The 21,874-nt window shown below is 35.9% G+C and overlaps 2 protein-coding genes across 5 annotated transcripts; one reads left to right on the forward strand and one right to left on the reverse strand.

Moving 5' to 3' along the window:
* Positions 1–12: 12 nt before the first annotated feature.
* Positions 13–18,618, reverse strand: LOC149734170 (uncharacterized). Of its 4 annotated transcripts, none has more exons than XM_089880794.1 (14): positions 18,123–18,618; positions 7,620–7,714; positions 6,941–7,043; positions 6,383–6,521; positions 5,889–5,985; positions 5,326–5,441; positions 4,947–5,095; positions 4,635–4,711; positions 4,092–4,294; positions 3,335–3,569; positions 2,955–3,064; positions 2,130–2,270; positions 1,535–1,708; positions 13–1,194 (listed from the first exon to the last, which is right to left on the reverse strand). In XM_089880794.1, exons 2-14 carry the CDS (start codon positions 7,627–7,629, stop codon positions 931–933), a joined length of 1,818 nt encoding a protein of 605 aa, XP_089736920.1. In that variant the 5' UTR covers positions 7,630–7,714; positions 18,123–18,618; the 3' UTR covers positions 13–930. The 4 variants fall into 4 exon arrangements, with proteins under 4 accessions (XP_089736920.1, XP_089736919.1, XP_089736917.1 ...); XM_089880793.1 differs by having other exon boundaries at positions 7,620–7,717; XM_089880791.1 differs by lacking the exon at positions 18,123–18,618 and adding an exon at positions 8,401–8,557 and having other exon boundaries at positions 7,620–7,717.
* Positions 11,978–21,212, forward strand: LOC149734171 (uncharacterized). The gene is made up of 10 exons (XM_089880797.1): positions 11,978–12,270; positions 12,605–12,727; positions 13,761–13,924; positions 14,411–14,507; positions 15,491–15,582; positions 15,843–15,964; positions 16,501–16,644; positions 18,615–18,821; positions 20,169–20,361; positions 20,745–21,212. Exons 1-10 carry the CDS (start codon positions 12,202–12,204, stop codon positions 20,923–20,925), a joined length of 1,392 nt encoding a protein of 463 aa, XP_089736923.1. The 5' UTR covers positions 11,978–12,201; the 3' UTR covers positions 20,926–21,212.
* Positions 21,213–21,874: the final 662 nt, after the last annotated feature.

Genomic DNA, 21,874 nt, shown 5'->3' on the forward strand with positions numbered 1-21,874 from the left:
TTTAAATGGACCTAAAATAAAAAATTTCTCGAATATACACATTAGCTACAATTAGACGTCGTTTAATTGCGCGGAAGACCGGGAATCATTTTTTTTTGTAAAACGCCATACAGTTTTTCCATTTCTCTAAATTTACCTAACAATGAAAATATTATCTAAATTGACCTAAAATAAGCGAAAGTGCATTAGCTACAGTTTACGGTCGTTTTAATTGCGCGGAAGGCCACTACAAACGTAACCAGCGACCTGTTACAACTTGTGGGCTGGAAACGGTCGAAAAACAAGCGAAAGTGGAATTGGTGACACACGTTTCCCTGCAGGAGTGCACTTCATAGCGTTTATGGGGCAGTAGTGCGGTGTGAGTGGTTTCTACCCGCATATTTTCGACTACTATGCTGTTATGCCGCTCATAATCGATGTTCTTTTAAGCTGCCGAGTTTGCGTTGACAACAGCCTGTTTACGGCAGCGTTTTCGAGCATCCAGTGCTCGCGTAATCCCCTGAAATAGCTACGTAACCAATATGCTACACTTATAGTGGACAGCATGAAAGAGCCACTTTAAGTGTAGCGTAAAGTGAAAAGGTGGCACAACTTTATAAAACGCTAAAGGTTGAAATGGGCAAAATATGCGACATGCTAAAGAACCAAATAAAAAAAACGAAAAAAAAACGCTGTGAGCATTTTAAAAGCGTTTAAAAGTAACTAATATAAATCAAAAGATTGGCGAAAACAGTAACGAAATGTAAAAAAAAATTAAATTAAGGAACAAACAAAAATGTTTGTTAAAGCTGTATACACAAGTCTAAACCAAAGATAGAAATTACTTTTCGCACTGAGCGTTTGTCCCCACCCTATATATTTAATAGTTCGCGTCGACAATAGCAAAATTTGTACAGCTGAAACTGTGTTTGCCGTTTTCGCTAGAAACGCTCAGGACATAAAACGAACAAGTTTATCCAAAAACTGGGGCAAATTTGCTTTGAAAAGTTTGTCAGTGCTAAGGTCGACAGGTCTGGGAAGATGAGTCATCATTTTTCGGACTCGCTCACTCGCGCCCTCTGGCGGCCAAGTGACGAACTGCAACATGACTGGCAACACTGGTTTTCCGAGACTGCTGGCCAATAACATATCTTGCTCGCAGTTTTGGCAGTGCACGTATTTCGGCGTAAGGCAGCAGACGACGACTTTGGATAGCTGTAAACCATATGGGACATTTTTAACCATATAGGCAGCGCTGTTATAGCGTTTTAGACAAACACACATTTTTCTGGTCTCCAAGAATTTGGTATTCGTTTAGCTTTAGCACTTTTCAACACTTTTATATAAAAATTTTACGACCATATCAGCCATACATAAAACAAATTAAAAAAATAATCACCTACTAAGTAACATGCATGCGGTAACTCATAACTCGGTACAGGGTGTATGAAACAGAATACCCGTGTTGTAACCACCGTCCATTTTCGGCCACGCGAGGATAAAGCAAGTTTCATTTATTTAATATATACTTAACCAATAACACAATAATCCTAACCTTCATGTTTCTATGAATATGTGTTTGAAGATTCTCGACTTGCGCAGCGTCTGCTGTACTCTGAGATTTGTTCTGACGCATCGCCATGCGTGACGTAGACGACCGTGGCGTCATTGTGACGTCAGACCAACATGGCAAATCGTTGCTCTCAAGGAAATCAGCGATTTCTAATACCTGTAAATTAGGTTGATACAATCAAAAGACATTTGGCAGTTTTTAGAATAAGTTAATTCTACTGTATGGATGGAGTTTTTTTTAAGAACCTAAAGTTTAGCCTACATTTGCCCCATTTACCCCAACACCCTTAGACTCCTATACGTGCGGCTGGAACTCGCGCTTAACCACGTTTTATTAATGATAGAGTATAGGGTGGGGGAAGATGAGACACCTTTTCATTCAAATTTTTCTCGTCCCATTTGTTAGTAAACAAAGAGCATTTAAAGAATTATAAAACCGTATCCTCACGGTTTCCTTGGACCGTTGTTTATTGTTTAAAAACGATCAAGGTTTTTGGAAATTAAGCACTAAATTGTCGCAACTTACCCCACAATACTATATGGTTAGTTGTTTTATTATAAAAAAAAACATATCCCACCCTGGCTTGGACGTCCCACTGATAACTGATAAATATCTTAGGAATTACGATAGATTCGTCAACGTTCGGTTCGTTGGTCATGTTGGCAAAGCAGATTGATTTCAATGTTTGAACGCCTTCAGTCATTTGTTCCAAGTATTTCTGCCAAGTTTGTAAGTAGTTAATTTGCATAGTAGGGTCGGGCAAAATGATGCATGTTTTCATTTACAGTATAGTATGAATGTATGGAACAGGCTTTATGCTGGCGTGGCACGAGTGTTCTGTTTCATACATCTCATGCTAGCTTACGAGTTACCATGTATGTAACTTTATGGGTGAATATTTTTTAAAGTTTATTTTTATTTTTATGTATGGCTGATAATTTGAACAACCCATTAAGGACTATTGGGTTGGAGTAATTGCCATTCTGTGTCTTGAATGAATGAATGTAACTTACTTTATCCTCGCGTGGCCGGAAAACGACAGTCGTTATCACACGGGTTTAACACCTCGTGTCAGCTTACGAGTTACCATGTATGTTACTTTGTGGGTGATTATTTTTTGGACTATTTTTCTGTATGGCTAATAATTTAGACAACCCATTAGTGAACACTGGGTTGGAGCAATTGCCGTTAAGTGTCTTGCCCAAAGACACATACGCCAACAATGGTAGCAGCGTCGAGCCTTGAATCCATTACCTCTGGTCTCGTACCTCGTTTAATGTACCACAAAATAACACAGCAACAAAAAATAAAACATAAAATGGCATTCTTGGTTAACAAAAAAGTTGCATATGTTATAGACAACAGTGTATTTTGCTAAGTTTAAATTGGCAAAAAGACTGACCTGTTCCAACACCACGCCAGTCAAGTTCGGTTGTGGTTTTATATGGTGTTCTAAAATACTCATGCTCTCGGAGTACAATTTTTTTTCAAAGTCTATAGCTGGAGAATCACCTAAAACGAGAAATTCGCAATAAAAACTTGATTTTCTAATAAATAAGCACGTGTAAATCTGGACCTATTAAGACTAAACTCTTTATTATTATAAACGTCATTTTCATTTTTTAAAGGTATTTGCTTATTTCGTTTTTTTTTGCAAATTTACAAAATATAAAATCCTTCCAAAAACCAGAGAGGTTATATAACCGCTAAAGAAGGCGGGTAATGCTAGACAGTTAGAGATATAGTAGGGTGGGGGAACTAGGGACACATTTTTTTACTTACCCATCGTTGCTTTCATGGAATTCTTCAATTTATTCCAAGAGTTTGAAAATAGAAGAGTAAGAAGAGACCTGTCTCCTCCCAACCAATAAGAGAAGAGGACTTCGTGAAAGACGAATGGAGACGTGGAAGCCGCTTCAGTCATCAAGCAAATCGCATACGAACATTTAGCGAGGTTTCCACCGTTTAGTTGCAAGAATTCTTCGCGAGATTGTCCAAGTTTATCGTGCGATAAAACCTGAAATGTGGGACTCGCTTGAATAAAGTTTTGGTGCTAGTTATAATAGCTTGAAGTGTGTTAGGTAACATTGTACTGGAGAATTATCTCGCTTCCGTAATTCTGTAGTTCTTTATGATTATAAATGAATTATGAAATTTAAATCGTTTTTTTTTTCAAATTGTTTTTTTTTTGGTAAAAAATAGTTGCTGTCGTTTTTCGGCCACGCGAGGATAATATACACAATATAGGCAATTACTTCCGTTTTAATTAAAAATAACCGTTTACAGTTATAGGCTATAGTGTCCAAGTATCCTTTTAATATAGTAGGGTGGGGGAAGATGGGACACATTTTCGTTTAGTTTTCTCTTTTCATTTGGTAGTAAACAAAGAACATTCAATGAATTATAAAACCGTATCTTCACGACTTCCACAGACCGTTGTTAATTGTTTAAAACACAATTAGGCTATTTGGATATTATGTTTTAAAGGTGTCCCATCTTCCCCCACTCTACTATATATGATAAAATTAGGATTTTTTACCTGAAGACCTCTTCTTAACAAATCTGTTTTAATATTATTGGCTAGTCGTGCATCCTGGGGGTCGTATATGAGATATATAGAATCCCGTCTTGGACGTATGAGCCTATACCTTAGATGCCAGCTTTCAGAATACTTCTCTTCGGACTTGAGAACTAGCATTAGTTCTGATAAGATCTTTTTTCTTACGATGCGAGAATCGACTCCTAAAAATAAAAATATACAGCAATCTAATCTTTTTAATGTTTCTTTTTGTTGATAATATATGGTCTGTAGGAAAAAAGATTTTTCTAAAATTATATTTCCGCCCGTTTAAAGGACTACACTAAGCATACTACAAGAGAGCAGAGCTTTAATGAAAGAACACGTATAATACGGCATCATTAAGAAAGTTATAAAATAAAAGTATATTATACATTACAAAGTTCGTGAGTCGTAAATAAAATTTGCTACCATTAGTCTCATACTCATTTTTTGTTGTTATTATTATCATACATATATTTAGTGACACAGACGGTTCTATGGTAGAAATGGAACCATATTTACCTAAGAGCCACTGCAAGTCGCTGTCTCTAGTTGCAAGAAGCAAATACCCGTCGACTCGCTGCTCGGCAAACGAATGCCTGCAGAAAAACATGATATAGAGGGTGGAATAACACGGGACTTATTTTCTTTCTATGTTGTCGTCCCACTTGGTAGTAAACAAAAACCATTTAAACGTATAACCGGTCATCGACTCTAAAAAAAACTTTTTTATTTGTTTAAAACACGATCAGGGTATTTGGATATTACATTCTAAAGGTGCTCGTCTCCCCCACTCTACTATATATGTATATAGAAGCTCAAGTTAAAATTTACCTGTAGAACTCACGAACGTGTATTGAGTAAAGCCACTCTACGACGTCAGTGCAGTTCCAAGCGATCACACGTTTTCTTTTCCAATCTTCGTTGTACTTCGACTCGCTTTGTATTGGTGGGGGCATGTAGGGTGACTTTACTGTAGCTATCTATTGAGAAAAATGGCGTTGAGAAGATGGGACACGTTTTATTCTGTTTTCTTGTCCAATGTGATAGTAAACAAAAACCTTTAAAAATATAAAAGCATATCCTTACGGCTCCCACAGACTGTTGTTAATTGTTTAAAACACTATCCGGATATTTGGATTTTATGTGCTAAAGGAGTTCCATCCTATCCCACAGTACGGTATGCGTGTTTTAGAAATACATAAACCATTACCTTATCCAATCTTTCAAACAGTGCGCCCACGGCGTATGATGTTTTTTCCTCAATTGACAAATGGGCGAGGTCTCCCGTTAGGTCCACCAGTACAGCGTTTACTGACAATAAGCATTCTGAAAAAAAACAAGACCAAATTTACGCATATACGTTATCGAAAACCATTGATATATAGAAGGTGGGCAAGACGGGACACCCCTAGCACATAATATCTAATGGAAGTAAGGATACGGTTTTATAATACTTTGAAAGTGTTTTTGTTTACTACCAAATGGGACGGGAAAATAGAATAAAAAGGTGTCCCATATTTTCTCATCCTACTGTATATATAGTAGATTGTGATAAGATGGTCCATGCTTTCATTTTTATCATCTCATTTTTTATAAACAAATTATTTAGAGAATTTTAATCAGTACCCTCACGGCTTTAAACAGCGTTTCTTTTTCTTCAAAACACGATTACGAAAATTTGGATATTATTTGTTGATTTTTTGGATATTATTCTATGATGTCTACCATATTCTTACCCCACAGTAGTACTATATATTGTACATTTATATTTACCTGCAAATGTTCGAGTGAATTGTACTTGCTCCAAAATTACACAGAAAACTTGTGGTCTCTTGGATTCATCGTCGTGTGAGATTCGTTCCATTATAATCTACAACGTGTATGTGATTTTAAGTTTATTAATAGACTGAATAAATGAAACTTGCTTAATCCTCCTGTGGCCGGAAAACGACAGTCGTTTCAACACGGATGTTCTGTTTCACACATCTCGTGCCAGCTTACGAGTTACCACGTCTGTAAATCTATTGGTGATGTTTACTGTATGGCTGACAATTTAGACTACACTTCCTAAATGTGTTTTGCACAAATAACAACACTCTTTCAGAGGCTACGGTTATAAAATACATTAATATTCTAAATTTACTACTAAATCAGACCAGAAAAACGAATAAAAACATCTCATCTTACCCCATCTTCGTATAAAACATTGTATTAATTACCGAACTTCCCACTAACGTGAAATTAAACGATAAAATGTTAGTATTCACCTTCCTTTCATACACAGTAATTGGACACGTCATAAAGTCCCTTGAAAATATGAAAACTATTGCCCTGCATTTGTCCGTATTCTCCAACCTCGTTGATAACCAGGACGAACTGTCAATTATTTTTTCGTCTTTGTCGAACCTGGGTTGATAGAATGTTGTTTTAAGTTATTTACTACACTTAATATTTATTAAGTGAATAAATGTATAACAATAGGCATATACAATCTATAATTTGTTTTAGTCAGGTTAAACATTTACACTGTACAATGTTAAGTGAAAAAGCGCATAGCTTAAAAGCTGTACAGAATAAATAATACAAAACGGTAACTTGAAATTTAGAAATTAGATATTTTGTGTGTTTTTAAATTATCATTCCAACATAAACGGAATATTGTAGGGTATGGGGTAAGACGAGATATCTTTAGCACATAATATCCAAGTGTTCGGATAATGTTTTAAACAATTAACAACGGTCTATAGGAAGATGCAGAATGAAAGATGTCCCATCATGTCCCATCTTTCCCATCCTACAATAAAAACTTAACCAAACTTGTTTACCAAATGTCTTCAGACAGGTTATTTTCTTTTACTTGTTGAACCAAATCCACAACGAATCGCTTTTCAACGAAAGTAGCATCCGAAGAGTGGGAGATATAAATACCTGTATATGAATGTAAGTTACTTTATCCTTGCGTAGCTGGAAAACATCAGTCATTATAACACGGGGTGTTCTGTTTTATACACTTCGTGCCAGCTTATGAGTTACCATTTTTTTCTAGCTGACAGTTTAGACAACTGATTAGTAACTACTGGATTGGAGCAATTGGCCTTTGAGTGTCTGTATCAAAGTCACATACGCGTCTCAAAATCACATACGCCTAAAACGGTATCGCAGAGCCATGAACCCATAACCTCTGGGTCGAAGACAGACGTGTTAACCAACTGTGCTACAGCGCCGGACTACTACACAAGCACTAATAAATTACGAATGTGGATTATAGTGGTAAAAGATGGGACACCCTTTCATTACATTGTCTTGTCCCATTTGGTGGTAAACAAAGAACATTAAAAGAATTAAACCGTAGCTTTACGACCCTTATAGACCGTTGTTAGTTGTTTAAAACACGATCAAATATTTTGATATTATGTGCCAAAAGTGTCCCGTCTTCCCCCACCTTACTATATATAAACAATTGGTTACTTATAGCAAAAAACACATTACAAAACCATCACTTACTCTTTTTCATTTTCTTTGGCTTTCTAGGTTTCACAGGTTGTACATCCGGATCATCTTTATTTTTTTCTTTCCTCGATCCGACATCTTTCTTTTCGCTACTAGGAAAAAAAATGCAATATAACAAGTAAGGGGAAATCCGGGACACCTTTAGCAAATATATCTAAATATAAATATCCTGACCCCGTTTTATTCAATTAACAACGGTCTATAAAAGTTGTAGGGAAACGGTTTTATAGGTTATTGAATGTTCTTTGTTTACTACCAAATGTGACGAGAAAATAGAATTTGTCCAATTTTTCCGACCCTACTATACACATTATTCCAATTGCAAATTGTAGTGAAATTTACTGACGTTAATGCTTAAACATTGTGCTGATAATCAGCAGTTCGAACTTTAAGTTTGGCAATCCCCTATTAGCAATTCAAATTTAAACAAAGGCTATGATCTAAGCTGAGAGCACTCACAGTAACCGCAGTAGTTACTTCAGAACGCTAGATCGAGCTATAAAGACACGCTGTACAGATTTGTACGTTTAACTTTTAAGTTAGTTAAAAATTATACAATAATTACTAAATTTACCATGGGTAAAATGAGACAGATTTCGCCCACAATATCGAAATATCCTGATCGTGTTTTAAACAATCAACAACGCTACTTTAGATTCGTGATGATACGTTTGTATAATTTTTTGATTGTTCTTTGTTTACTACCAAATGTGACGAGAAAATAGAACGAAAAGGTGCCCATCTTCCCCACCCTGCTAGATATTTTCCAAATTACCGTTTCGTTTTTCCTTTTTTGTGTTTCGTAACTTTCGCCTTTTCTTCTTTATCAGACATTTTATTTTAAAAACAAACGAAGTCCTAAAAATAAACAAAGCACAACTGTGTTTTACGAGAACAACAAAAATAAGCAAATTCCTAAGTTACATTTGTATTTTATAACAAAAACAAGCATACTCCTACAAATAAATAAAGAACATCCGCATTTTAAAAGAACAGCCAAAACATGCAACACGTAACCTAGGCCTCAAGACCCAAACTCTATATATATAGCGTGACAACAACTCCAGCACCTTCTGTAATAAAGCATCACAAGAAACTACCATACATGATACCGTTTCGAAAGGGTGGTCTTTGATATCGAATACCACGCGTTCTGTATGGCGACAGGGCGCCAACAAAAGACTGAAAATTAAAACAATGTGTAACGCTAGCTTAACGTAAACAGGCAAAGGTCTTGATATGATACGGCTTACCATCTTTTTTCGCTGTTTCGGAAACAGAACATGGGTACGTACAGGCATTTCTTATATATTCGTGCTAGAAAGAAATTATACACGAATCATAATATTATCATTGCTGTCTCATACATCGTCTACATATAGTAGGGTGGGGAAAGATGGGAAACCTTTTTATTCTATTTTCTTATCAAACTTGGTAAAAACATTTTAAAAATTATAAAACCGTGTCTTTGAGACTCTGATAGGCCGTTGTTAATTTTTTAAAACACGATCAGGATATTTGGATATAATGTGTCAAAGGTGACCCGTCGCCCCCCGACTGTACACGTAATTATAACAAGAACTATGTTGATGTAAAACAATTGATGTTTTGAACAGTGTTTTACAATGTAAACATTATTTTTAAAGGCAATATTGAATTAAAAATATGTTTTTAATGTTATATTTTTCTGGAGTTGTAAAAGTTTGTAAAAAATATGATTTGGAAAGCTCTTTAATGCTTTTTAAATGTAGCTAAATGCAGCATTCTTAAAAAAGCACCAAAATGCTAGTCCAAGGATATTACGATTACCGTTAGGGAGCATACGTGAGCTAATAAAAGGATTGGTTTTAATTTGTTTCCGTAAGCCAGTATTAAACTTATAATAGATGCATGGGGCAGTTTAGAAAAAAACGGCAATACGCCCATGCTATAGCTAGTTACACCAAAAAACAGCTGGTCTTTAACCGTTAAGACCTCATGCATATGAAAAGACAAATTAGTGACAGCAATTTAAAGCCACAGTACGCCTACATACTATAGCTGGAACAACCACATTTTCAAAGAAAGCAGCTGAAGCTGGGCCTTAACCATTAAAACCTTATGCATATGGAAAATTGGGTGACTGTTATTTAAGACATTCGGTTCAAATTACATTTGTACCTTTCTTTAATTGAGTTTTGGTCACTGGGTCTTGAATGAATGAATGAATAAATGAATGAATGAATGAATGTAACTTACTTTATCCTCGCGTGGCCGGAAAACGACAGTCGTTATCACACGGGTTTAACACCTCGTGCCAGCTTACGAGTTACCATGTATCTTACTTTGTGGGTAATTATTTTTTTGTGATTTTTTCTTTTTTTTTATGTATTTCTGATAATTTAGACAACCCATTAGTAACCACTGGGTTGGAGCAATTGCCGTTAATTGTCTTGCCCAAGGACACATACGCCCACAATGGTAGCAGCATCGAGCCTTGAACCCATTACCTCTGGGTTACAGGCAGGCGCGCTAACCACTATACCACGGCGCCGGACATTGACATGCACATTCGTCCACAGTATTAGTAAGCAGACACTACTTCAAAGGAATGCGACAGCGGTGGCTTGTGGATGCTAAAGGGAATCAGCGTTTGGAAATGACATTGTAAATCACGTCAGTAAATATTGAGTACAAAGATATTAAATTGTACAGTGGGGAAATATGGATAAAAATTAGACGAGAAAATAGATTTGTTTGATACCAAATTAGACGAGAAAATTTCAGAACATTTCAAAATTAAAATTAGAAAATACAATTTTTAAAGAAAACGTTATATCGGAAACTGCACTAAACCGCAGTAGTAACCGTAAAACGCCTTGTCTAGAGTATATACAATAGTGCCTATAACGTACGGTGTACATACAATAACTATGTGTACGGTTAACAGTTGTAACATAGTGACCACTTTTCAATACAGGCACGCGATAAACTTTTGTTCCCGTATTGTTACAAAACATAACTCGAACAAAGACATTTTTACGACCAACTAACAATAGAAACGTAAAGGAAATAAATTGTGTATAATTTGAACCTTGTAACCACACATGCGGTCAGTTTAATTACTTTTAAAATCACTATATTGCCGATAACGACGCTACTATGCATACAATGTGTTAACAGAGCCATATATACGAGCTAAAAATAGATGGCAAACATTTGAGTTATAAGACAAACATTCTTAAACTTTCAAAAATTAAGGTTTATTCTGCTACTCCTGCTACCAGGCGTAATGTAAATAATCTTTCAATGGCTTTTCTTGTATATGAAAAAATGTATAGTGTATTTTTAGTCTGCTGAGAAAGAAACTTTGGAAAGAAACTGCTGAGAAAGCTGCTGAGAAAGAAACTTTGGAAATGCACTACGTTTTTCATACCAGATGAGCCGTTGAAAGATTAGTTAGGGTTTAGTTTCAAACCGATATTATAAGGTTCATGCGTGTGCCAACACCAAACAACAAACAGAATAAAAATGTACGTAATCCTATTTAAAACACATTCCTTCAAGTGCGTCAAGCGTGTATTAAAACCTTATGTTTTGCCCGGCTTATTTAAAAGGCACTATAAGATCATTCAAGGGCGACAGACTAAGTTGAGTTAAGTCAGTTTGTTTGCCATGCTAGTGGTTTCTGCTGCCTTATCGGTAACTGTAAACCTGGGCGATCAAGTGCCAGTCTGTTTCAGGTCCCATGAGCCTCTAAAATGCTACGCTTGCAGTGGAAGCAGAGCGGAAGCAATCAAGATTATGACGACTGGAAAATGTGTAACCGATTGCTAGCTGTATTCGTTCATTCATAGGAAACCTGCCATAAAGAAAAGGCATGCCGAATTTGTACAGCCATTTGAGCAGGGAATTTTCTTAGTTGGTTAAAATTAGTAGGGAAGTATGAGAAAGTTTTAGTTGATTAAAATGAGTTTCTGTGTGTAGTAAAAATGGAAAACTGCCATAAGGAAAACGCATGGCGAAATTATTACAGCAGCTGTTTGGTATAAGTTTGACAAGTTTCTTAGTTCATTAAAATTCGATTGATTCTCTGTATAGTAGAGTTATTCTAAAGTGCAATATGATACCAAAGTCCAAAGCGCTTGTTTGACTCGCTTGTGTACAGAAGCGATGCGGCTTCAGAAAGCCTTTGCTACGTTTAACCAAACTTTTGGGTTAGTTTGCGCAGCGCATTTCAGCAACCTTGCAGTATTGCTGTAGCTGAATTCCGCTAACTCAAACGTGGGTGTGTGCGCGATCAGATAGCGAAGTCGCTGAAGTGGAAAGAGGCGTGTTTTGATGCCGGTACAAAAGTTAGGGTATTGAATTTAAGGGAATAGATAGTAGGCTATTGTTATATGTATAATACCCAAGTCATGCCATCTGTGACCTTTTACAAATTGACCAGGGGTAAGAGCGTAGGGCTATTGAAAAGAACTGTACAGCTACCTCAGGATAATTGTCAGGATATACAGAATTCGAAACCTCGGAAGCGTCAAGTGCAATATTGCGCCAAAACTAAACCGTTGAAGAAATTGCATACAAGGACGTAAAAATGGACCACAAGACACCAGAAGCGGTTGAATTAATGGGAAACACAAATGGGAGCTATGACAATGAGAAGGTAGGATATATAGGCTTGTGTAAATTGATGCGCGCGACAGCTGTCTCGTGTATTTCTACAAGAACCACAGCGCATGAAATTATATATAGAGTTGGCTACTAAGGGTAAGATGGGACACCTTTAGCACATAATATTCAAGTATCCTGATCGTGTTTTAAACAATTAACAACGGTGTATGGGAACCATGAGGTACAGTATCGTAATACCTTTAAGGGTGTTTGTTTAATACGAAATAAGACGAGAAAATAGGTGTCCCATCTTAACCAATCATTTTTAAATTCGAAGAAAAAATGTTTTTTAACACTTTTTAAAAATATTTTTTTTGCATTTTTAGGAGGAAAAACATGCACCTCCAGTTTCCGGACTCACAGTGATCACTGCTGTCCTCTTTATCACGGGAGAAATGACTGGAAGCGGAGTACTCGCTCTTCCAAAAGCAGTGAAGGATGCAGGCTGGGTAAGATTTTATATATGGTGGAGTGGGGAAAGATGAGACATCTTTAGCTGGGAGAAGATGGGACATTTAACAACGTTTTAAAAGCGCCGTAAAAATAATTTTATAACTCTTCGTGTTTTAGACAATCAACAACGGTCTATATGGCAGTCGTAAGAATACGATTTTTATAATTCTTTGAATTTCTTTGTTTACTACCAAATGGGATGTGAAAATGGAAAAAAAAGGTGTCCTATCTTACCCCACCCTACTATATTTTCTACGTGGGTGAGAGGTCCTGCAGTGTGACACGCCATGGGAAATGAGATTTCAACCAAAGTTTTTACCATAACATTCTGGTTCTGCAACCACCTATAGTGACTACTAGGTTAAAGAAATATCCATTTAAAAAATAAAAAAAATCCAAATAAATATTTACTTACAAAATAACATGCAAGGTAGCTCAAAAGCTGACACGAGGTGTATAAAACAGAACACCCGTGTTATAACGACTGTCGTTTTCTGTCCTAAATCTCTTCCAAAATGTCAAGTAGTAATGTATATTAGGGTGGGGGAAGATGGGACACCTTATTAATCTATTTTCTCGTCTCATTTCGTAGTAAACAAAGAAAATTCAAATAATTGTAAAACCGTATCCTTACGACTCCCATAGACCGTTGTTAATTGTTTAAAACACGATCAGGATATTTAGATATTCTGTGCTAAAGGTGTCCCGTCTTTCCCCACTCTACTATATAAACCTTAGCAAACATTTAAACTGTTTTTTTTGCGATCGTTTTTTATGGCGTAGTTAAATGTAAAATACGTATTTAACCTAACGACTGCCAGTTACTACAGCTAGAAATACAATAACATTGTTTGCATGCATTGAACTTAATACAATTTTTAATGATTTTTCACTTACAGTATTTTTTTTATTATTTTTAATGATTTTTTTTCATTTTTATTATTTTTTTCTTTTAACATTTTTTAAAGTTTTTTTTTTATTTTTTATGATTTTTTTTTCACTTTGAATGATTTTTTACATTTTTTTCAGATTGGGATTTTCCTTATATTTATGTGCGCTGGAATATCCTCGTTTACTGGGACCGTGTTAGGACGATGTTGGACTTTACTAAGAGAGAATAAACCAGAATTAAGAGGGCACTGTGCGGATCCATATCCTACTATAGGATTCAACACGTTTGGAAAACCCGGAAAGTAAAAAAAAACTGTTTTTTTTTTGTTTCTTTTATTTGCGTAAAAGTGTATAGTACTTAGAAGTAAAATGGATACCGTTAGCACAAAATATCCATGTTTTCTATTCGGGTTTTCACCAATTATCAATCAGTCGTAAGAATACTATTATTCTGTTTATATAGTAGGGTGGGGGAAGGTGGGACACTTTTTGGCTGTATTTACTCGTCCCATTTAGTAGTAAACAAAATACATTCAAAGAATTATAAAACCGTATGCTAACGACTCCCATGGACCGTTGTTAATTGTTTAAAACACGATCAGGATATTTGATTATTTTGTGTTAAAGGTGTCCCATCTTCCCCCACCCTACTGTATATTCTGAATTTACCACCAAATAGAAGGATAAAAGAGAATAAAAATATAGACTATTTTACCCCTAAAACAAAGAAAATTGAACGTATTTTACAGCGAATTGTTGCAAAATATAATAAGTTTGATTTTTTGCAGAATTATCGTCAATATATCGGTGTACTTCACTCTGTATGGTGTATGTGTTGTACTGCTACTGATAGCGTCAGGAAACGTTCAGAGTTTATTATCACAGGTAAGGCAGATAAGATTACGTTAGGTATTCGTTTCACTGACCATAATATATAGTACGGTGGGGGGAGATGGGACAACCTTTTGATTCTATTTACTCATCCCATTTTGTAGTAAAAAAAGAACATTCAAAAAATTATAAAACTGTAGCCTTAGAACTCCCATAGACCGTTGTTAATTGTTAAAACACGATCAGGATATTTAGACATTATAGTCCAAAGGTGTCCCGTCTTCCCCCACCCTACTATACTGCATCTCTAAGCAACTTGTATAAGAAATTCCGCGAATCTGAACCTGAACTGGTTCTGATAGAGAAGTCGACTCCCATAAACCGTTGTTAATTATTTAAAACACGGTTAGGATATTTAAATATTATGTGATAAAGGAGTCCCGTCTTTTATATTTCACAGTATTCTATCTATACGCGTTTCCCCTTAATATTGAAACTGTGTCCAGAAGTTCACTATTGTTTCTCAGCGTTTTAGTTGTTTGCCAAGTAAAACCAAGTTCAAATTTAATAGCTTGCCCGCGAAACTGTTTGCTGGATGAAATTTTAATAAAGTTTAAACCAGCCATTGGTAAAATGCTAGCCCACAGACGCTGTTAGCCAAATAGAATCAAGTTATTAAATAGTAAGGCGCCGTGCCCCATGTAAGCGCGACTACATATAACCCAAAGTAATGGGTTCAAGGCTTGTCGCTGCTACCATTGTAAGCGTATGTGTCCTTGGGTAAGACAATTAACGGCAATGGCTCCAATTCAGTGGTCACTAATGGGTTGTCCAAATTATAAGATATCACAAAAATGAAAACAAATTCAAAAATTCAAAAATTTCAACGTAACATATCCGTACTAACTCGGAAGCTGGCACTAGGTGAAACAAAACACCCATGTTATAACGACTGTCGTTTTGGGGCACGCGAAGTTAAAGCTTTGGTTTTTCTTAAAAATACAAAACAAAAAATACATACAAACATTTGTTTTTAGGTGAACGTCGACATGTCACTCTGCTACTGGGTAATGATCATTGGAGGTGCTCTTGCTCCATTTTGTTGGCTCAAAAGCCCGAAAGACTTCTGGTAAGTAATTCGCTTTGAAAATAACTTAACGTGTGGTTTTTTTCACGCGGAACTAAGTAACTTAACGTGTTCGTTTTTTTCACACGTTTTTTAGGAGTATTTTAGAAGCTGTTTCGTGTTTTGCGACTTTAGTGGTACCTTCAGATCACACTTGAGTTATTCGGATATTATGTGCTATAAGTGTCCCATCTTACCCCGAAGTATTATTATAAAACATCCGTTTTTTTTCTATTATAAACATCAAACATTTTAACACACAGGCCTATAGCATTGGGGGCTACTGTGACCACAGTTATAGCTTGTATATTAATCTTCATACAAGCGATGATGGATGTAGAGAAGGCGCATAACGCTACAGTTGCACACATTGAACAGGGAGAAGGTATATGTAACATTTTTTCTATAGCCTTTATGGTCTATCTATATTGTCAGCCTTATATTACTGTAGGGTTGGGGAAGATGGGACAACTTTTCATTCTATTTTCTCGTCTCATTTGGTAGAAAACAAAGAAAATTTCAAGAATTATAAAACTGTATCTTTACGACTCCCGTAGGCCGTTGGTAATTGTTTAAAACACGATTAGGATATTTGGATATTATGTGCTAAAGTTGTCCCGTCTTCCTCTACTCTACTAAACAAAGTTACATACTTGGTAAGTCGAACACACGAGGTGCATGAAACAAAACACCCGTGTTGTAACTGTCATCCACTGCTCCGACACGCGAGGAAAATGAGTTGTACATGCAATAACTCATCCATTCATGTATCCTTATATAATGCCCAAAACATGCATACATACATTTATAGATACATAAATACACCCTAACCTACATACGTTACAGTTTAAAAAAAAAACATTTATCTACGCTGCTAAAGGCATTTTATCATAAATACGCCATAACTGTTAATTTTTACAGTTTTTGAACGTGGATTCGAAACCTTTTTCTTGGCCTTTGGAATGATTCTGTTTTGTTTTGGAGGGATGGCTGCTTTTCCAACTATTCAAGCGGACATGCGAGAACCATCGCGATTCCCGAAAGCAGTTATAGTTGCAATGGCATGTAAGTATGGTAGTCGAATACTTTTTTTTCCACTCTTTACGTTTTTTTTTCTCATTTTTACCACTTTTTCGAACGTTTTTTAATATTTTTTTAACGCTTCATGTCCTTTTCTACGTTTCGCTACCCTGTTCAAACATTTTAAACCTTTTTTAAAACTTTTTTTCGACGTTTTTTTATTATTTTCCATTTTTCTTTAAGGTGCGTCAACAAATTTACACACATCGCCAGTCTTATAGTCCACAACAATAAAAAGCAGCGCAATATACGCCAAATGCATCTACATATAACGAATGAACACACTATACGTTCATTCATGTCTTGGTTAAAAGTTGAGTCAACTTTTTAAAATCACGTAGGCAAATACATTAACATAAACGTAGCGCTTATAAAAGGAACATATATCAATTTTTTGAATATTATTTGTTTGCTACCAAATAGGTCGAGAAAACAAAATGAAAATGTGTCCCATTTTCCCCATCCTACTATATATATATAGTTGTATAAAACAGATTTTCGAATCAGTTTTAACACAACTGTGACAGCCCAAATGTAAAATAGGACATTGTTTTCAACGCTTCGGTTATACAGCTTCGGAAATAGGAATGCCTATAACGACGGCCTGCAAGAGCAAGATACTCCTAAACGATAAACAACCTTTACGGTTGTAAATCGGCCATCGTAACATTTGACCAAAACGTTTACTTATCGATAATTATTAACAAAGGTCATTGAACTAATTCGGAAGGTTTTGAAATATAACTATATGTAGCATATACCCGTGGCGGCTGTGTATACACTGTTTGCTTAGGCGTACACGCCCATATTTAGCAAGGACATTAAGAATTAGTTCCAATACCTACATATCAATACACTAACGTATGATAGTAGGGTGAGGGTAGGATGGGAAACCTTTTTATCCTATATTTCGTCTATTTATTATAAGAAATAAAGAATATTTAAAGAATTATGAAACCGTAGACCGTTGTTGTTTAAAACACGATCAGGATATTTGGATATTATGTGCTAATGATGTCCCCTCCCCCACCCTACTGTATGTTAACACACTAAAACTAACATATTGTGTAAATACGCGTGCTGATAACGTTATTGTAGCGCCCTAACAAACGCAATAATTTACACGCAAAAAAAACGGAAGAATAAATACACAATATTGATAAAGACAAAACCATGTTTAAAACCGTTTATCTTAACAATAAAATACAACATTCAAATGCATCATTGTAAAATCTAACAATACAACAACTTACACGCAAAAAAAGAAAATAGCAGAAACACTGATAAGACAAAACCGTATATCCATAAATTGAAATACAGGGTTTAAATACAGGCATGATAAAGCATCTTGTGTTAGTTAATTAATACAAAAACGATATGATTAAAAAAATAGCTATAGCCCTTGTAATATAACTGTAAAATTACCACAGAGTAAACATTTGATTGAGTGTTAGTTTACGTACCTTTAGTAGAAGTTATTTTCCTTTTTCTTTTTTGGGCACATTTTGTTACTATGTTAAATAGTAGGCTGGGGCAAGATGGTCCATGTTTTCATTCTTTTTTCTCGTCCCATTTGGTAGTAAACAAAGAATTTTTATTAAATTGTATAAATGTATTCTTATGACCTGAAAAGAGCTTTGTTAATTGTAAAAAAAAACGTTAACTCAATTTGTAATTTACCTGGCAATACTATATATTATAGGGTGGGGAGATGGGACACCTTTGCAAACTATTTTCTCGTCCCATTAGGTAGTAAACAAAGAACATTCAAAAAATTATGAAACCGTATCCTCACGACTCCCATATACAGTTTTAAATTGTTTAAAACACGATCAAGATTTTTGGATATTATGTGGTAAAGGTGTCGTATCTTTCCTATACAGTACTATACTATACAACACAAAAGCATTGTTTATGCAGCAAAAAGCCAAAGTAAATTTATACCTTTCTTACAGCTATCCTATGCATGTACATTCCCGTGGGTGCTGCTGGATTTGCTGTGTACGGAGACCTGGTAGCGGACAATATATTTGACTCTCTAACCCAAGGCCCCATGAAGTCGGTTGCTACCGTGCTAATCACCATGCATCTTGTTTTTGCTTACGTCATCATTCAGAACCCGCTAAGTCAGGTTTTCGAAATGCCTCTGAATTTGCCTGACGGTAAGCATGTAATGTATAGTAGTGTAGGGTAAGTTGGGACACCTTTTCATTCTATTTTCCCGTCCCATTTTGGTAGTAAACAAAAACTTTAAAAGAGTTCTAAAACTGTTTTCTCGCGACGCCCTAGAACGTTGTTAATTGTTTAAGACATGATCAAGATATTTGGATATAATGTGCTAAAGGTGTCCCATTTTTTCAAACCCTGATATATATATAGTACTGTGGGGTAAGATGGATACCGTTAGCACATAATATCCCATATTTCCTAATCATGTTTTAACGATTAAAAGCATTCTAAACTCGTAAAGATATGGTTATAAAGTTCTGTTATTTTTGTAACTATTCTTTGTTAACTACAAAATGAGAAGAGGAAAAAGAATGTATATCATCTTACTCCAATTTACTATACGGTAACACACAACTGACTCCATATAAAAATACTCTGTTTTAAATAAACACAACACATACTAACTAACTAACCATACCATGGACTTTACTTGCATAGCCCAAAGCCTTTACAAACTGTAGACCAAAGTGGCAAAAACCTCCAAGCAATCTGCTAAAAACGTCCAGCGCCGCTAAATAATTGGCGCGAGCTAAACTGATTGCAAGTGCGAAGCATGTACTGTGCTTCCAGGGTTGCAGAAAATGTTTTAACTATTTGGGTAATTAATATACATATTTACCTGTATTTATGGTCTTTGGAACATAAAACATATTCATCATTTTATAATTAAGTATTTGGAATTTAAAGAAACACCTTTAGCAAATAATATCCAAATATCTTGATCGTATTTTAAACAACCAACAAAGGTCTATGGGAGTTGTGAGGATATGTTTTTTTTTTATTTTTTTTTAAGTTTTCTTTGTTTACTGCCGAATAGGACAAGAAAATAAAATGAAAAGGTGTCCAATCTCCCCCACCGTACTATATCACAATAGGTATAAGTTGCATGCGACGATCCGCCTGTAAACCCAGCCATACCAAAACCGTGGTTATTTTTACAAGTAATGTGTATATTTGTATAAAGCGCTCATAAAGTAAGCACCGTCATAATTACCCCGAATTAAACACGATCGTATCTTGAACCTATTAAAAATAGTGTATACACTTCTACCGTTTTAGATGCATAAGCACAATTTTCTGGTCAACGTTTTGGTTCAAAATCTTAAACTAACTTCTGTCTTATTAAAAAACTGTCAAAAGTTGAAACAAAACGTCTAAAAATGGTTGTCACAAAAATGTTTTAAAAAATGTTGAAACGAAACGTCAAAAAAGTAGACACTTTATAGTGTCAGTATAAAGGCTATTATACTTATATGAAAATTTTACGGTTTTTATTTCAGAGTTCGGCTTAAAACGAGTTCTTGTCCGAACGTCAATCACTGTCGTCGTCATTTTCACAGCGGAGAGTTGTCCAAGGTTTGGCCACATACTGGCGCTAGTGGGCGGGAGCGCCGTGACACTCAACACGTTCGTTTTCCCTTCGATTTTTTTCTGGAAAATTACTCGAATGCACGGAAAGGAATGGGAGGGAGCGTAAGTTGAAAATTTCTCAAAATAATCGACTGGTAACGCCAGAGCTTTGAATTAAATTAAACCTACCGTTTTATTGATAAATTTCAAAGCCAATGGCAGGCGCCGCAAATAATCAAATAGAATTGCGGACCAATGCCGTTTTAATCTCCAGTAATCCTCAATCGGCGCCAAACGAAGTCGTTTAAGCCACAGATAGTCAATTGAAGAGCTATTTCCTGCTTCGATTTTATTCTCCGCGGCTTTTCTTAAATTTACTCCGGCATTTCAGCCGAGTTATCGACCGCAAAAGATTCAACCGTCGCCTGGTATAAATGTTTAATTAGATTTTCTCGCCAAAACTGGTTCAAGCAAGCACCCTCTCATATAGAGTTTCTTTATTCCAGGACGATGCCGAAATGGGAAATCCCCCTACACGTCATCATCATCACAATAGGCGTGATCGGCGGAGTGTCTGCAACTTATTCTGCAATTAGAGGCATTACAGACCCTACAGCGTTCGTGCCGCCATGCTATGTGAACATAACCGCTGCATCAGCAATGGGCGGCGGCGGCGGCAGTCACTAACCTTTAAAGCAAAAAAATAACAAAAAAGAGGTGAAAACTTTGAGGTCATTCGTTCCGGTGTCCGCGGTTCCTGATCAAAATAATTCCAACCCGAACGCTACCTTTTTAATTCTGCTTATAATTGTGTTCCCGTGTTCGTACTCTCAATTCTACCAGTGATCCACTGTATTCGGTTGTCGGTGTCTTCTATTTAAATTAGGCGCCGTTGTTTCCCACAGCCCTTGAGTGCTGTACTGCTGTCGAAAGCTAAATAAAATGCAATCGGTCTTTTAGTATAAAAGAAGCCAGCACCGTTGTGATTGTTTAAACTTATGCTCAGCGAAAAGCAGCAAAAACCAAATGCGCTTCGCAGCGACTTGGATTTTAATAGTTTTTTTTTTTAAGAGTGTTTACTTTGCGATAAATAAGCTGCAAATTATAAAGGGCGAAAAAAATAAGTTTTCTTTCATTTAGAAGCAATAGGCGTATGAATATTTTATTGCAGAGAGATCCAGTCCAGTAAAAATTAATTTAACCGCACAAAAGTAACCATATGGAAGTCTAATGCAAAAAAGGCCTACGAAACATGAATACAAAATAACAACTATATTACTATACAGCATGTTTTGAATGTATAGTATAGGGTTGGGGAAAATGGGACAACTTTAGCTCATAATATTGAAATTTCCTGATCATGTTTTAAACAATTAACAGCGGTCGATATGAAGTCGTGAGGATATGGTTTTATAATTCTTTGAAAGTCATCTGTTTTCTACCAAATGAGACAAGATAGTAAAACGAAAAGGTGGCCCATCTTCGCTCAGCTTACTATATAACAGAGTACGCTCCTGTATTTACAGTGTCTTGGCGGTACTTTATCGATAAGGTGAATCTATTTACCAAGCGAAGAGACAACAGCATTTGCTTCGCTCGCATCTTTTAGCCAAGCAGGCAGCAACATGCAGAGACG

This window comes from Ciona robusta, chromosome 7, assembly GCF_009617815.1.
Source record: "Ciona robusta chromosome 7, ASM961781v2".
NCBI lineage: Eukaryota > Metazoa > Chordata > Ascidiacea > Phlebobranchia > Cionidae > Ciona > Ciona robusta.

What these genes read in the sequence shown, in the direction of transcription:
- LOC149734171 (XM_089880797.1), top strand. Translation starts at nt 12,202, where the DNA reads ATGGACCACAAGACACCAGAAGCGGTTGAATTAATGGGAAACACAAAT. An exon ending in GGAGCTATGACAATGAGAAG is followed by an intron (nt 12,271 to 12,604) that starts GTAGGATATATA and finishes TTGCATTTTTAG; the next exon opens with GAGGAAAAACATGCACCTCC. An exon ending in AAAAGCCCGAAAGACTTCTG is followed by an intron (nt 15,583 to 15,842) that starts GTAAGTAATTCG and finishes TTTAACACACAG; the next exon opens with GCCTATAGCATTGGGGGCTA.
- LOC149734170 (XM_089880791.1), bottom strand. Translation starts at nt 8,459, where the DNA reads ATGTCTGATAAAGAAGAAAAGGCGAAAGTTACGAAACACAAAAAAGGA. An exon ending in CACGTTCGTGAGTTCTACAG is followed by an intron (nt 4,712 to 4,946) that starts GTAAATTTTAAC and finishes GTTTTTCTGCAG; the next exon opens with GCATTCGTTTGCCGAGCAGC. An exon ending in CTGGCGTGGTGTTGGAACAG is followed by an intron (nt 2,271 to 2,954) that starts GTCAGTCTTTTT and finishes CAAACTTGGCAG; the next exon opens with AAATACTTGGAACAAATGAC.